Source organism: Oncorhynchus gorbuscha, linkage group LG14, assembly GCF_021184085.1.
Source record: "Oncorhynchus gorbuscha isolate QuinsamMale2020 ecotype Even-year linkage group LG14, OgorEven_v1.0, whole genome shotgun sequence".
Lineage (NCBI taxonomy): Eukaryota > Metazoa > Chordata > Actinopteri > Salmoniformes > Salmonidae > Oncorhynchus > Oncorhynchus gorbuscha.
Window position 1 is genome coordinate 76026564 of NC_060186.1, and position 16891 is coordinate 76043454.

General features: G+C 43.4%; 1 protein-coding gene and 1 long non-coding RNA gene across 3 annotated transcripts; one reads left to right on the forward strand and one right to left on the reverse strand.

Moving 5' to 3' along the window:
- The first annotated feature begins 1760 nt into the window (after positions 1 to 1760).
- Positions 1761 to 7997, forward strand: LOC123995410 (serine/arginine-rich splicing factor 5-like). Of its 2 annotated transcripts, none has more exons than XM_046298993.1 (8): positions 1761 to 1884; positions 2377 to 2520; positions 3030 to 3100; positions 3251 to 3382; positions 4269 to 4341; positions 6181 to 6254; positions 6391 to 6498; positions 6623 to 7997. In XM_046298993.1, exons 2-8 carry the CDS (start codon positions 2395 to 2397, stop codon positions 6981 to 6983), a joined length of 945 nt encoding a protein of 314 aa, XP_046154949.1. In that variant the 5' UTR covers positions 1761 to 1884; positions 2377 to 2394; the 3' UTR covers positions 6984 to 7997. The 2 variants fall into 2 exon arrangements, with proteins under 2 accessions (XP_046154949.1, XP_046154950.1); XM_046298994.1 differs by having other exon boundaries at positions 4272 to 4341.
- A 3194-nt stretch (positions 7998 to 11191) lies between these two features.
- Positions 11192 to 14668, reverse strand: LOC123995947. Its single transcript, XR_006831915.1, has 5 exons — positions 14575 to 14668; positions 14027 to 14152; positions 13629 to 13862; positions 13331 to 13451; positions 11192 to 11399 (listed from the first exon to the last, which is right to left on the reverse strand). It is a non-coding gene; the product is annotated as an uncharacterized LOC123995947 (long non-coding RNA).
- Positions 14669 to 16891: the final 2223 nt, after the last annotated feature.

Sequence of the window (16891 nt, forward strand, 5' to 3'; positions counted from 1 at the left end):
GGCCTTACTTTTGACTTTACTAGACATACAACTGTGTTTTTGTTTTTTAAATCAAGTCCATCCTCTTCTCTCTCTGTCCTCCACAAGGCTTCTTCAGCAACGGTGATATTCAAAAGGCTAAGCATCTAAAACAAATACTTTTTTTTTTCTGTCTTAATTAAGAAATTGTAAATGTTGCATTGAAGTGTAAAAAAACAAAGTTTTGAAGCATTTTTCTGGCGTCCAGACCACTGTTCTACGGTGTTGTTTCCTAGAAAAGGACAAAAGAAAATAATGTCCATCTCTTGATTCTGCATTTCAATGATTTCATGTTTTGGTTTTCCTCTGTACATTGCAATGGGCGTGAAGATAGTATTTTAATATTTGTATAAAGTTTAATTTAATTCTACCATGTGTACATAACTATTTCTTATTAAAGCTTTCTTTTGAAATGTGTGAGACCTGATTTAGTTTTTTACATTGAAAATCATATTGCCTGTATCCAAAATGGCACCCTATTCCCTATATAGTGCACTACTATAGACCAGAGCCCTATTCCCTATATAGTGCACTACTATTGACCAGAGCCCTATTCCCTATATAGTGCACTACTATAGACCAGAGCCCTATTCCCTATATAGTGCACTACTTTAGACCAGAGCCCTATTCCCTATATAGTGCACTACTTTAGACCAGAGCCCTATTCCCTATATAGTGCACTACTATAGACCAGAGCCCTATTCCCTATATAGTGCACTACTATAGACCAGAGCCCTGTTCCCTATATAGTGCACTACTTTAGACCAGAGCCCTATTCCCTATATAGTGCACTACTATAGACCAGAGCCATATTCCCTATATAGTGCACTACTATAGACCAGAGCCATATTCCCTATATAGTGCACTACTATTGACCAGAGCCCTATTCCACTAGGGCGGCAGTGTAGCGGTTAGAGCGTAGTAACCGAAAGGTTGCAAGTTCGAATCCCTGAGCTGACAAGGTACAAATCTGTCGTTCTGCCCCTGAACAGGCAGTTAACCCACTGTTCCTAGGCCGTCATTGAAAATAAGAATTTGTTCTTAACTGACTTGCCTAGTAAAATAAAGGTAAAATATAGACCAGGGTCCTATTCCCTATAAAGTGCACTACTTTGGCCTGAGCCCCTTGATCCTGGTCAAAAGTAGTGCACTGTAGGGGAATATAGAGCAATTTGGGAGGCTAGCAATATTGACATGTCTATACTGAAAAGGAATGCAGGTCCACTACAAATGAGAATTCAGCTGAACATCGTTTCCACTTACACTGCATGGCCAAAAAAAATGTAACTTGGTATTTGTGTTAAATTTACCCAGATAGTTCCAGCCATATGTTGTATTTTGTTACTCAAAAATGTTGTAGAACATAAAATAGATGAAGGTTTAAGAACAGCTGAATTGGTGCCTAAAATAGGTCAAAACTGTGTTTTTAAATGTTTTTTTTATTCAACGGCCCAAAGACTGACATAATAATAGTAATGTAGTAAAAAAAAAGTAAGCAGACTAAAAGATCAATATGTCCATGTGTGGAAACGCCTGTCGACTACTTACCTCAAGGACACTCCAGGACAACCACACCTGAGTGTACAAGGGCGAATGTGTGTCTGTCCGTCAGTCATATTATCATGATACTGCACCCACCCCGTTGCACCCTGTCCTGTGACGAACGAACACCAAACCATTGTTTGATGTAGAATCTACATTGTAGATGGTGAACCGTGTGAATGGGTGACATCTAGCGGCAGAGAGATGGTACTGCAGCGTGTCATTGAAAAGCCGAGAGAAAACGGGCTCCATTTTGTGTCCTTCTCGCAGTAAAAGCAGCAAGACAATCCCTCCGAAGGAAGGAAAAAAAAAACCAACACAAAGGTATATTAACAATTGTACAATTTTTAAATGGACGAAAAACTCATTTTAACAGCATTATTGCACTAGAATTGCCAGTAGGGAAACAATGTTTTTAACAAGCTAGTTTGTTTATCTTGCGTTTGCAAAATGCAATCACAAGGCCCCCTCCTAAAAATGTCTGTGTCGCAGCTCACAATAAACGCTCGGTTTTAAAACCTCCGGGATGAGTATACGCTGTTTATCACGTTTTAGGCATCTAAAATAGTGTATACTTTTATTTTAAACTCCTAATTTGTGTACTATATATAATTATAGTTAGCTAAAATTGCTCATGTTGTGGGTGTAGCATTTTAACTACGCATAACATATTTATGGTGTCGTTTTGAGTTTCTTACAACATTCCTTCCACATAGTGGGTGTTTTTTGTTGTTTGTTTTTGTTGTTGTTTCAAAACGTGTCATTTTAGGGAATTATTTTTAAATGATACATTTGATTTACTCTGTTTTCGGATAGACATCTTTTACAGGCAGAATGAGTGGCTGCCGCATATTTGTCGGCCGGTTGAACCCGTCCGCCAGAGAGAAGGACGTAGAGAGATTCTTCAAAGGATACGGCCGCATCCGAGACATCGACCTCAAGAGGGGCTTTGGTTTTGTGGTAAAGTACACACACACACACACACACACACACACACACACACACACACACACACACACACACACACACACACACACACACACACACACACACACACACACCATGTCATTTCATATATATATGCCATTTAGCAGACGCTTTTATCCAAAGCGACTTACAGTCATGTGTGCATACATTCTACGTATGGGTGGTCCCGGGAATCGAACTACCCTGGCGTTACAAGCGCCATGCTCTACCAACTGAGCTACCAGAAGGACCATTTCACACTGCGTTGTTCTTGGCCCCAGGTTAAGGAGGCAGTTAGGTCTTGGCTAAGTGCAGTGTGGACTCCCATACAGGTTTTAGTTTTTGGGGGTTCAGTATACACACCATGAGGCACATATCTGAACCCTCAATAATGACCTCTACTTACTAGATAATTGATACCATAAGCTAGTTGCATGGTTTATAAAACCTTGTAGACAGGAGGTCTAGAATAGATAGTCTGAATGTTATAGTCTGTTCTGCAGGAGTTTGATGATCCTAGGGATGCTGAGGATGCAGTTTATGAGTTGGACGGCAAGGAGCTCTGCAACGAGAGGTAAAGCAGTATCTCTGTTCATGATGGACATTTACACATCACCACGTTGGCTCACGTATCAATAAATAGTCCTGGGTTATTATAACAGCATTCCATAACCTGTTCTGTGTCTTAAGGCCTCTTCTTTTCTTTCTTTTTTCTCTCTCTCAGGGTGACCATTGAACATGCTCGTGTGCGCCTGCGTGGTGGGCGAGGACGTGGTGGTGACAGAGGGGGAGGAGGAGGAGGAGGAGGAGGCCGCTTCCCAGATCGCTATGGCCGTGGCTCCCAGGATAGTCGGAGGTACGTGGACTTAAATATTATCAGCTAGCCTCTCTTACAATTCTCAGTGTGGACTACCCACACTAGTCGCTAAACAAATAGATTTCACAAGACCGTACAGTCCCTTTTTTACAAGAGGAAATTTTAGACAAAATATCCCCAAGGAGAGAAAAAAAAACATTATTAAACCAACTTCAAAACTCTGCTTTCTGTGTTTGGCTTTCATAGTTTGTTTGTTCATCCCCTGAGGCACGCATACACAATGTAAATGCATACATACGGGGGCATGCATATATCAGGTGATAGAAATATCGACGCCGGTACCAGAATTTTAAAATAAAAAGTATGTTTTAATGATACGTTCCTGTGGATATTTTGTCTCAAATTTCCATAAGGACCAACCAACCAAGTGGACCACCGGCAGAGTAAGTTCAAAGGACAGTTTGTTCAACATTCTGTCTACACAAGGCACCTTTCGGAAATGTGCAATGGATATAAATCTAGGAGGTCAGCAAACTATCAGCTCAGTGGGAGGGGCAACACTGTTCTTTGTCATTGACTCTAATACCGGTGGTACTATTTGATATTTCTAGTCAGAATCATGGGTCTGAATATAGAAAATCTGAATAGGCGTGTCGATCTAGGGTCTGTTAAGGATGTTAAACTATAGTGAATGGACAATGGGGAAACTGATCCTAGATCAGCACTTGAGGTGCTTGTGTTCTCTCTCTCTCTTCCACTACAACAAAAAGTAATAGGCTACTAGTCAGGATGAACTCCAAGCTTCAGCTAGAAGGACGGAACTAGCTGTGGATGACTCACCAATGGGTTTTTAGCCCACTGTTATGGAACCACGGTTCTAGATTATCTGCAAGGTTTTCATACTTTTCTCTCTCTCCCGCCACAGTAGGAATCCTCCTCCGATGCGTACGGAGAACCGCCTCATCGTGGAGAACCTGTCATCTCGCGTCAGCTGGCAGGTGAGTTCCTTACCTGGGCGTGTCTGCTCATCTACCGTACCTGCCTGTTAGTAACAACACCAGGTGCTGAGTAATCAGAGGGAGAGGGTGACAATGCTCAGCTTTATACCTTATCTTCACTAGTAATGATCTCAAGGCAACTGCCTGGTTCACTCCAGGTAAAGAAGTTCAGTTATGTTTTTTTCCTACGTTTATTGGCGAGAATGTAATAATATTTTAATGGGCTGAGAGCACATGCATATGAAAATCAGCAGCACTAGCCAAATGTGTTGTTGGGCTCTCAGTACATAGCCTCTTATAGTTCAAATCACTTGTAAAGGAGAAATGAGACCATCTAGCTCTCTCCTGAGAGCTTCCAGTGAAAATAACCAGCCATAGATATTTACTGTATCTAAAGAATACGGTTTGATTAGATACAAAAGAGAGGGAAAAACAACACTAATTTGTCTTGTTTATTTATTTTATTTTAACCAATTCTTCACCCCTTTATTTGCCAGCCTGACTGTTGTGTCGTATGGACGAGAGCGCTTCTTATGGTGGAGTTAACCCAATCAGGGTCCCTCTCTCTGGGTTGAGCCATGTCGTGCCAGCCAGAGTGCCTGTCGGCCTACTCCTAGTTGGTATCCTCCTGCTGGTCGTATGAGTGCTCCCTCCCTCGCTTGGTTGGGGGTGAGGTCCCACCCCGCCCCCCCTGGGTCCCACTACCCACTCTGCTCTAGAAGCACTGGCGTGGCCGGGGACCACTTCGCTCGCACTCGCTGCCCCCCCCCTGGTGGTGGGGGGGTTCAACGGCGGGAGCGCTGTGCTGACAGAGAGGGAGAAATCGCAAACAGAGAGGCAGATGGGCAGAAAGAGAGGAAAGAGAGTCGATGATGGTGTTGATGGTGGCTCTTGGCCTGATCGATGGTGGTTCGTAAATTTGAGAGGCTTCAATCGATCCATACAACCCCCTCCCCTCACCCCCCCCCCCTCACCCCCTCCCCGTGTGCTGTGATTCCGTCCGCACATCGTGAGCGGTGCCCAGAGGTGGATAAAAATCTGCTGAGCGAGGTCACGAGAGGTCAAGGTTGGATGACGAGGTGCGATCAAGGTGGTTATGATGGTATGGTGGACTAGGAGAGTCTGCTGCGGCCCGCTCCAAGGGGGGTCTCAGGTATTGGTTTCCTCTCTTCCTCTGTACTGAGCCTGAGAGGGGGGAGGGGCAGGGTGCCGAGCCCTAGACATGGTACCCATCCCAGGTGTTAGGGGGCAGGGAGCCCTTTGCCCTCGGCTCCTAGCTAGGAGCCCTCCTAGCTGCTCCTATACATTCAGTATGTTCTATTTGAACTGTTCTATGTAGTTGTTTAAAGTGAGTGGGGTCCAAGAATATACTTTTAATTCAAAATATTATATTTTTTTACATCAACCTGACATCTTTTTTGTCTTTTTTTATCTTCCTCTATTTTACAGACCCAATTTAGAGAGTGTTTTTATGTACTTCCAGGAAGATTTTTTTATTCACATTTCCTTTTGACAAGCTCTTTTCGCCTCGCAGCAAAGGAGTTTCTTGAAGGATGTGTGTGACATTTTCCAAACCGTTTCTGTCCATTTGGCTTGTCCCGTACATCAACATGCACACAGACACCTAACCTAAATGGAACAACTACTTTAACACAATGACTTTGGACCAGGCAGCTAGTAATTCTCTTGAGGTTCTTGGACCCCTCTCGTCGTCCCTGTTAGTCTCTGTAGTTCCTCCTATGATATCTAACCTTTTTTTTTTCTCTCGTTGGTGAATATGATACATTATGATGACAGTGTTGTCCTGTTCCGGTCCTAACTTGGCCTGTCGTTGTGTAGGACCTGAAGGATTTCATGAGACAGGCTGGGGAAGTCACGTTTGCGGATGCCCATCGCCCCAAGCTCAACGAAGGGTAAGAATAATAAAATACTGTTCTTTCTCTACGTGTAATCTCACAGACATCCACCTACTCCTAAAACGTTTTACATTCAACCCACCACGTCAGTTGTATTCCACTGACCTGTTGTTTTTGACATGTCGGTCTTCAGAGTGGTTGAGTTCGCTTCTTACAGCGACCTGAAAAACGCCCTTGAGAAGCTGTCTGGCAAGGAGATCAATGGAAGGAAAATCAAGCTAATCGAGGCAGCTAAGAAGAGGTGAGTGGTCTGGAGAAAAAGCCCTTCTCGATGTTTCTACTAGTGTTTCCTCTAAGGAACTGAGGACGACAGTGTCAGTAAATTGATGATACGGTTGGTTTCACCATTTCCCCTCTTCCTCCAGGAGTTCCAGGAGTCGTTCCCGCTCAGAGAGCTCTTCTCGTTCTCGCTCTCGTAACCGGTCCCCGTCCCGCTCCAGGACCCCTCGTCGTTCCAGGTCCCACTCCCCCAAAGCACGCTCCCCCAAGAGGGACTACAAACGCTCTCGTTCTCGTTCCCACAGCGGCTCCCCAGCGCCCCGTGCTGCTGCCCCTGGCTCCCCACCCCCGAGGGCCAAAGAGACCTCTTCCTCCTCCTCTAAACGGGCCTCTAAGCCCAGCAAGTCTGCCTCCCCCCACTCCCCTCCCCCTGCACAGCGTGCGCCTTCCAGGTCTCCTTCCAGGTCTCGTGGCTCTCGCTCTCCGTCTACAGACAGCCGCCACTGAGTACTGAGAACACCTAGCGCAGGAGTATACACATTTTAAAATAAACACACACCTCGTACATAAATACTCACATTCAGACAAAACAGGACAGGGCAGGAACTGTTTTACCCAGCGGTTCTTGCCTGGTGTCCCTGTATTTTCCCCTCCATGTTTCCTCCCTCCCTCCGCTCTTCTCTTCTGACATAGCTGATCTTTGACCTACTTTTGTATGGTGGGTGTTCTCTGTGAAAGCGTGGCTCTTGCTGTGAACACAATGAGGGCTTCGTTTTCAATTTGAGCATCAAGTCTAAAACCTTCTGGGGGTTTTGGTTAGTATTTTTATTTGTAATAATGGATGTAATTCTTGGTAAGGTATTACATTATATATTTTTTATCATTCAACGCTCGTGTGGCGACTCCCCCCTCTACCGGATTTTGTTTGTCAGCTCTGATATCATGAGCTGTTGAGAATTCAAGTCCTGTTATGAATGTGATTGGCTAAGGTTTTGGGTCGAACCATTCTGATCTCAGTGTAGGGTTCTTTTTGGGGGGGGGGGGTTTGATTAGTTTTATGCTGTGATTTATTTGATTGAACTTCATTCTTCTTTTTTTGGGGGGGGGTATCAGATTGTGATCTGTTTTTTTTGTGGCGGCAATAAAGGTCCTCGTTTAAGACGTCTGATGAAAACATTGTGGCCGGCTGCGTTATTATTTAACCCGTTTTGTATTGAAGGTTTTAACGGAGTGGTTGTCTGTCTGTACTCTTTGTTTCTATAAAGCATTATACACGTTTCCTTTCACAAGGTAATGAAGCGTCGACACAACCTAGAGAATAGTTTGGAAGATAACTATTTTTAATGCTAAATGAAGTCTTTTGTTTTTCTCTCTCCGTGTTCAATATGAGGGTTGTAGTTTGTACTTTAATTGCAAAAAGAACAAGACACAGCAAACGACAAATGAAAACCGTTTTAAAATAAAGCGTCCAAGGCATTTTGTATGTCAGAACTTGAGAATAAATTTAAACTTCCACAAAGAGTTGTGCCACTGTTTGTAAAATGTTCTTAGTCGTGGATTTAAATTATATTTTTATTGTTTGAAACGTTCAGTATTAAAACGTCACTTATTACAATGTTTTCTATAGCTTGTACACACAGACATACTGCACTAGCTTGCCTTTGATCATAAATACACGTGTAGTACAGACGGTACGTACTTTTAATTACCAATTTCATTCCGGAAATGTGTCATACAGTAGTCAATTGGCGCAATCGCTCCACCTGTTCAAGACTACAGCAGCCGTGCTTCACCATCAATGGAGACTCCGATTGTAAATGCAGTTACTGGGGGTGTTTTCAAGTCGACTGTACATATTATATATTATATATTATTATTATATGTAATGGTTCATGGTAAATAATCAGACTGATGTGATTGTTTCTGGATGCTCAGAGAGAAATACTGATCAATCGGAGAGAGATGCTGATCATTCAGAGAGAAATACTGATCAATCGGAGAAATACTGATCATTCGGAGAGAGATGCTGATCAATACTGATCATTCGGAGAGAGATGCTGATCATTCGGAGAGAGATGCTGATCATTCGGAGAGAGATGCTGATCATTCGGAGAGAGATGCTGATCAATCGGAGAGAGATGCTGATCAATCGGAGAGAGATGCTGATCAATCGGAGGGAGATGCTGATCAATCGGAGGGAGATGCTGATCAATCGGAGGGAGATGCTGATCAATCGGAGGGAGATGCTGATCAATCGGAGGGAGATGCTGATCATTCGGAGAGAGATGCTGATCAATCGGAGAGAGATGCTGATCAATCGGAGAGAGATGCTGATCAATCGGAGAGAGATGCTGATCAATCGGAGAGAGATGCTGATCATTCGGAGAGAGATGCTGATCAATCGGAGAGAGCTGATCAATCGGAGAGAGCTGCTGATCAATCGGAGAGAGCTGCTGATCAATCGGAGAGAGCTGCTGATCAATCGGAAAAATACTGATCATTCGGAGAGAGATGCTGATCAATCGGAGAGAGATGCTGATCATTCGGAGAGAGATGCTGATCATTCGGAGAGAGATGCTGATCAATCGGGAGATGCTGATACTGATCAATCGGAGAGAGATGCTGATCATTCAGAGAGAAATACTGATCAATCGGAGAAATACTGATCAATCGGAGAGAGATGCTGATCAATCGGAGAGAGCTGCTGATCAATCGGAGGGAGATGCTGATCAATCGGAGAGAGATGCTGATCAATCGGAGAGAGATGCTGATCAATCGGAGAGAGATGCTGATCATTCGGAGCAAGAATTCCGGAACATTCTGTGACTGTTAGGGATCCCTGTTAGTTCAGCCGATGCAGCAGCCACTCTGCCTGGGCTACAAAAACATTAAGGCACTTACATGATAACACAGTACATCATAGTTACATTCTGCATTGCACATATGTGGTGTATAATACCACCATACAACAATATTACAATGTTTGTGTGCAGGTGTCTGTACCTTTGTGTCTCTTCACAGTCCCCGCTGTTCCATAAGGTGTATTTTTACCTGTTTTTAAATCTAATTTTACTACTTGCATCAGTTACCTGATGTGGAATAGAGTTCCATGTGGTCATGGCTCTATGTAGTACTGTCCACCTCCCATAGTCTGTTCTCGACTTGGGGACTGTGAAGAGACCTCTGGTGGCATGTCTTGTGGGGTATGTATGGCTGTCAGTAGTTTAGACAGACAACTTCTAGCCTTGATTTTCACTCTTGATACCGTATCTACAATCTTTCACCTTTTAATGTGTATAGTGTTACATACTAGGTGTCCAGTGAATTTCTGTAATCACTCCGGCTTCAAATCAGCGTTGATTGGAAAAAAGCTGTTCAAAAGAGGATAATGCATATCTTTGTACTCCCTGACGAAGGCCATGCAGCCAAATTGTGTCCAGTTTTTAAATCTTAGTTTCCACTGATCATGCCATTCAAATAAAGACATTTTAATTAATTATATGAATAGTACCTTGGATCTCAGTGCATTCAGCTTGTCAACACTTTCTTACAGAAACAGGTAGTAATGAAGTCTCTGCTCCACTTTGAACCAGGAGAGATTGACATGCATATTATTGTTATCTCTCCGTGTACATATAAGGGCCAGCCGTGCTGCCCTGTTCTGAGAAAAATTACAATGGTCTAAGTCCCTTTGGCACATGACCACACGACTGAACAGTAGTCCAGGTGTGACAAAACTAGGGCCTGTAGGACCTGCCTTGTTGATAGTGTTGTTAAGAAGGCAGAACAGCGCTTTATTATGGACAGACTTCTCACCATCTTAGCTACTAATGCATCATTATGATTTGACCATGACAGTTACTGCAGACAGTTTAGTCACCTCAACTTGCTCAATTTCCACATTATTTATTACAAGATAAAGTTGAGGTTTAGGGTTTAGTGAATGATTTGTCCCAAACACAATGGTTTAAGTTTAGGAAATATTTATGACTGACTTATTCCTTGCCACCCATTCCGAAACTAACTGCAGCTCTTTGTTAACTGTTAGTCATTTCAGTCGCTGTAGTAGCTGACCGTGTGTAGTGTCTGCAGCATCTGCATACATAAACACACTGGCTTTACTCAAAACTAGTGGCATGTCGTTAAAAGAATTTTAAAAGTACCCTCTTTGTTCTGTTAGACAGGTAACTCTTTATCCACATTATAGCAGGGGGTGTAAAGCCATAATACAAGTTTACCCAGGAGCAGACAATGGTCAATAATGGCAAAAGAAAAGAAAAAAACTGCACTGAAGTCTAACAAGACAGCTCCCACAATCTTTTTATCATAAATTTATCTCAATCAATCATCAATTTGTGTAAGTGCTGTGCTTGTTGAGTGTCTTCCCTATAGGTGTGCTGAAAGTCTGTTGTCAATTTGTTTACTGTAAAACAACATTGTATGGGCCTCCTGGGTGGCGCAGTGGTTAAGGGCGCTGTACTGCAGCGCCAGCTGTGCCACCAGAGACTCTGGGTTCGCGCCCAGGCTCTGTCGTAACCCGCCGCGACCGGGAGGTCCGTGGGGCCAGGCACAATTGGCATCGTCCGGGTTAGGGAGGGTTTGGCCGGTAGGGATAACCTTGTCCCATCGCACACCAGCGACTTTCTAGTAGGCTTTAAATTAAATTAAATTGTAGATATGGCAAATAGGAGTGGCAATATCGTCTGTCAGTCATTTTCCATCCAAGTTGTCAGAGCCCCGGTGGCTTGTCATTGTTGATAGACAACAATCATTTGTTCACCTCTTCCACACTCACTTTACGGAATTCAAAATTACAATGCTTGTCTTTCATCATTTGGTCACTCTGAATTCTATCTGATCAAATGGCCACATCGCTGGGCTGGCTGGCTTCCTCTGACTTCACTGCCTCGTACACCCGCTTCTCTGGGGGGGGGGAGAGAAAGGAGGACAGTTAGAGCTAGGGAGGAGCAGTGGTGTAAAGTATAAAATACTTTGAAGTACTACTTAAGTAGTTTTTCGTGGGTATGTATACTTTATTATTTATATTTTGTACAAATTTTACTTCACTACATTCCTAAATAAAATCATGTACTTTCTACTCCATACATTTTCCCTGACACCCAAAATTACTTGTTACATTTTGAATGATTAGCAAGACAAGAAAACAGTCCAATTCACACATTTATCAAAACATATGGTCAGGCCTCCCGGGTGGTGCAGTGGTCTAAGGCACTGCATCGCAGTGCTAGCTGTGCCACCAGAGATTCTGTGTTCGAGCCAAGGCTCTGTTGCAGCCGGCTGCAACCAGGAGGCCCGTGGGGCGGCGCACAATTGGCCCAGGGTCGTCTGGATTAGGGAGGGTTTGGCCGTCAGGGATATCCTTGTCTCATCGTGCACTAGCGACTCCTGTGTCGGGCCGGGTGCAGTGCATGCTGATCAGGTCGCCAGGTGTACGGTGTTTCCTCCAACACGTTGGTGCGGCTGGCTTCCGGGTTGGATGTGCGTTGTGTCAAGAAGCAGTGCGGCTTGGTTGGGTTGTGTTTCGCCTCTCCCGAGTCCGTACGGGAGTTGCAGCGATGAGACAAGACTGTAACAACCAATTGGATATCATGAAATTAGGGAGGACAAAAAGGGGTAAAATAAAAAATAAAAAAGAGAACAAACACGTGGTCATCCCTACTGCCTGAGAACATCCCTGGTCATCCCTACTGCCTGAGAACATCCCTGGTCATCCCTACTGCCTGAGAACATCCCTGGTCATCCCTACTGCCTGGGAACATCCCTGGTCATCCCTACTGCCTGAGAACATCCCTGGTCATCCCTACTGCCTGAGAACATCCCTGGTCATCCCTACTGCCTGGGAACATCCCTGGTCATCCCTACTGCCTGAGAACATCCCTGGTCATCCCTACTGCCTGAGAACATCCCTGGTCATCCCTACTGCCTGAGAACATCCCTGGTCATCCCTACTGCCTGGGAACATCCCTGGTCATCCCTACTGCCTGAGAACATCCCTGGTCATCCCCACTGCCTGAGAACATCCCTGGTCATCCATACTGCCTGAGAACATCCCTGGTCATCCCTACTGCCTGAGAACATCCCTGGTCATCCCTACTGCCTGAGAACATCCCTGGTCATCCCTACTGCCTGAGAACATCCCTGGTCATCCCTACTGCCTGAGAACATCCCTGGTCATCCCTACTGCCTGAGAACATCCCTGGTCATCCCTACTGCCTGAGAACATCCCTGGTCATCCCTACTGCCTGAGAACATCCCTGGTCATCCCTACTGCCTGAGAACATCCCTGGTCATCCGGGCTGCCCCTCAGTCCCGAGCTGCCCCTCAGTCCAGTGGGGTTCTGGGTGAGGACTACTAGGCCATGGTCGGCGGCGAGGGTGAGGAACTAAGACATTGATGGAGTGGGGTCCCGAGCCGGAGCCGCCACCACCGTGGACAGACGCCCACCCGGACCCTCCCTATTGTTTTGATGTGCGTCCGGGAGTCCACACCTTAGGGGGGGTTCTGTCACGCCCTGGTCGAAGTAATGTATGTTTGTCTTCATTTATTTGGTCAGGCCAGGGTGTGACATGGGTTATTGTGGTGCGTTTTTGAAATGGGGTTTTTGTGGGGTGTCTAGCATAGTCTATGGCTACCTGAGGCGGTTCTCAATCAGAATCAGGTGATTATCGTTGTTTCTGATTGGGAACCATATTTAGGCAGCCATATTCTTTGAGTATTTGGTGGGTGATTGTTCCTGTCTCTGTGTTAGTTGTCACCAGATAGGCTGTATAGGTTTTCACATTCCGTTTTTTGTTTCGGTATTGTTTGTGTTTTTTATTAAAGATGTATCGTACCAACCACGCTGAATTTTGGTCCGACTCTCCTTCAACGGAAGAAAGCCGTTACAGTGAGGGGCATTACTCCGAACTGGGCCACCACTGCGATGGCTACTCCTTTAGGTTTCAGGATTTGGGTCTATAGAAATAGATTAATAACAATATTAAATGTTATGAATATAATATTTCATTTGTATACATTTCATAAACCTTAACTGCTTTAATCACAAAAAAACATCAAAGAAAGACAATGAAATTAACCACAAAAAGTCTGAAACAACCAGAAACTAGATATGAACACCATCATGAGAATCACCTTGATCTTGGACACCTCCATGGTACAGCCCAGTGAAACCATGGTGATGAAGAGGGCTACTATGATGGTGAAGCTGATGGTCTGGTCTATTATGGGTGGCAGGGGGGGGTGAAGTAGGTTGGTGTGATGTTGAAAAGTAAACTGTCATTGGACGCCAGGTACTGATAAGATAACACCCCCATGGCGGTGTCAATGGTATCTTCCATTTGTATCTTCTTCTTCTCTGGTTGGAGCCTTTGACAGAGAGAGAAGGGGGGGGTTGATTCTATTTGGCAAAAAGCATTCAAATTCCAGTCCTTTGTCCTTAAAATACTATTGACTAAACCATTGCTTGCAGCATACTAGTCTTGCCTGTCTTGTAAATATAAACTGAAAGATTTACAGCAGGTAATACTCACATTCTGTATTTCACTATCTTCTAGTTTGAATGCTGTTAGACCGATAAAGGAAGAAGGTCTTTACGAGGGAGCAGTCGGTAGGAGCTGTCTTCCTTTGAACCCATGGAAACTACCATATTGTTATCCCTTAATTAAAAGTAGACCGTCGTTGTAAATAAGGATTAGTTCTTTAACTGACTTGCCTTGTTAAATAAAGGTACAAATTTAATAAAAACATTGTAAAAAAAAAAAGTCAAACCCTCATTTTTTACTGAGAGTGTGCAAAAGTTAAGAATAGCTGTAGGATCCAAATGGCCTCCTAAAGTGCACTACCCTAATAAAAATCAGTGCACTATATAAAGAATAGGTTGCTATTTGGGATACAGCGTAGGGCACCTGTCACGTTGTATGAGTCTCTTTGCAGTTGTTCCTGTGGATTATCCAGGAACATCCAACAGCATCAGACCTGACACTAAACTGCTTTCTCCTCTGAAAATGGAGTGAGACTACGAGCTGAAGTGAACTAATAAAGCATTTTTCACAATCAACACCAATATTTAGTTTCTTACCCTCTAGGTGTATGTTCCTCTTCCTTTCACACTGCCTGCGTTCGGTCGGGGGTGTCAAATAAAGTCCTTGTGTGATGTGGTGTGTGTGTGTGTGTGTGTGTGTGTGTGTGTGTGTGTGTGTGTGACCTTATTGCAGCTGTTGCAGCTGTATACAAAGCAATGAGCTGTGCCATATAAAAACCCTGAAGTGCTGTGTTATGTCAGTATGTACTACTAGGTCACCATAGACAACGTAACCATACCGACTCTGTATTCATGTATAATTACTGTCCAGTGTTCGGCAAGGTTTCTCACATGCTGTCTTATACACGGTAATACACTACGCCAGAAGCAGAGAAACGAAATGAATGCCTCTGAGCTGGAGTGTCCATTAGCGCCATCTAGTGTTTCCTTGAAGTACCCGGATTGAAGACGACAAAAGAGGTGAAAACAGTAATTACATCATTAATTCAGCACTGGAACGCAGCTGTTTCAATCTTTTATTCAATGACACCTTGAAGATTTATTAAAACATATACAACTAGGGTTCTCAAACAAGTTTTTTTTTAATTGAGTTAATCACAGAATTTGATGTGATTTAAAAAATATATTTTTTTAATCAAAAATCCTTATGATAAAATATTGACCTCTTAATTTTGTCCAAAGTAATGAAAAGCAAAAAAATATGGTACATTGATAAAGCCAACCTTCTTTTAACCTCAATGTCGACTTGTTTTGACATCTCGTTGTTGTTTCTGGCTGTATAGCCGATGTATTTGGGATGTTTTCAGTGTACAGTGTACTGTTTACACACTTTCAGAAAATGAGATGAATCACATTAAAAATAAAATAAAGGGGCACTAAAATTACAAACAGTTAACTAACTCTGACAGCCCTAATAAGTAGATAGTAGATTGCACTGATGAACTCTGACAGCCCTAATAAGTAGATAGTAGATTGCACTGATGACCTCTGATGGCCCTAATAAGTAGATAGTAGATTGCACTGATGAACTCTGACAGCCCTAATAAGTAGATAGTAGATTGCACTGATGACCTCTGACACCCCTAAAATGTAGATAGTAGATTGCACTGGTGACCTCTGACAGCCCTAATAAGTAGATAGTAGATTGCACTGATGAACTCTGACAGCCCTAATAAGTAGATAGTAGATTGCACCTACTTCCAGATCATCTACATGTTCATTTTGGAGAGAAAACACACATTGAAAAAGTAAACCCAAGATCTGGCCATCTGGCTGTCTCTCTCGCTCTCCTCTCTCTCTCTCAATTCAATTCAAGGGCTTTATTGGCATGGGAAACATGTGTTAACATTGCCAAAGCAAGTGAGGTAGACAACATACAAAGTGAATATATAAAGTGAAAAACAACAAATTAACAGTAAACATTACACATACAGAAGTTTAAAAACAGTAAAGACATTACAAATGTCATATATATATATATATACAATGTACAAATAGTTAAATGACACAAGATAAAATGAATAAGCATAAATATGGGTTGTATTTACAATGGTGTTTGTTCTTCACAGGTTGCCCTTTTCTCGTGGCAACAGGTCACAAATCTTTCTGCTGTGATGGCACACTGTGGAATTCCACCCAAAAGATATGGGAGTTTTTCAAAATTGGATTTGTTTTCGAATTCTTTGTGGATCTGTGTAATCTGGGGGAAATATGTCTCTCTAATATGGTCATACATTGGGCAGGAGGTTAGGAAGTGCAGCTCAGTTTCCACCTCATTTTGTGGGCAGTGAGCACATAGCCTGTCTTCTCTTGAGAGCCATGTCTGCCTACGGCGGCCTTTCTCAATAGCAAGGCTATGCTCACTGAGTCTGTACATAGTCAAAGCTTTCTTTAATTTTGGGTCAGTCACAGTGGTCAGGTATTCTGCCACTGTGTACTCTCTGTTTAGGGCCAAATAGCATTCTATTTGCTCTGTTTTTTTGTTAATTCTTTCCAATGTGTCAAGTAATTATCTTTTTGTTTTCTCATGATTTGGTTGGTTCTAATTGTGCTGCTGTCCTGGGGCTCTGTGGGGTGTGTTTGTGAACAGAGCCCCAGGACCAGCTTGCAATGGGTTCTATAACTGATTCAAGTATTGTTTAGCAAGATCCTAATATATATGTCAAATATTTTGTTCCTTATTGCCTTGTCTCTCAGATCGTTCACAGCTTTGTGGAAGTTACCTGTGGCGCTGATGTTTAGGCCGAGGTATGTATAGTTTTTTGTGTGCTCTAGGGCAACGGTGTTAAGACGGAATTTGTATTCGTGGTCCCGTGAACTGGACCTTTTTTGCAACACCATTATTTTTGTCTTA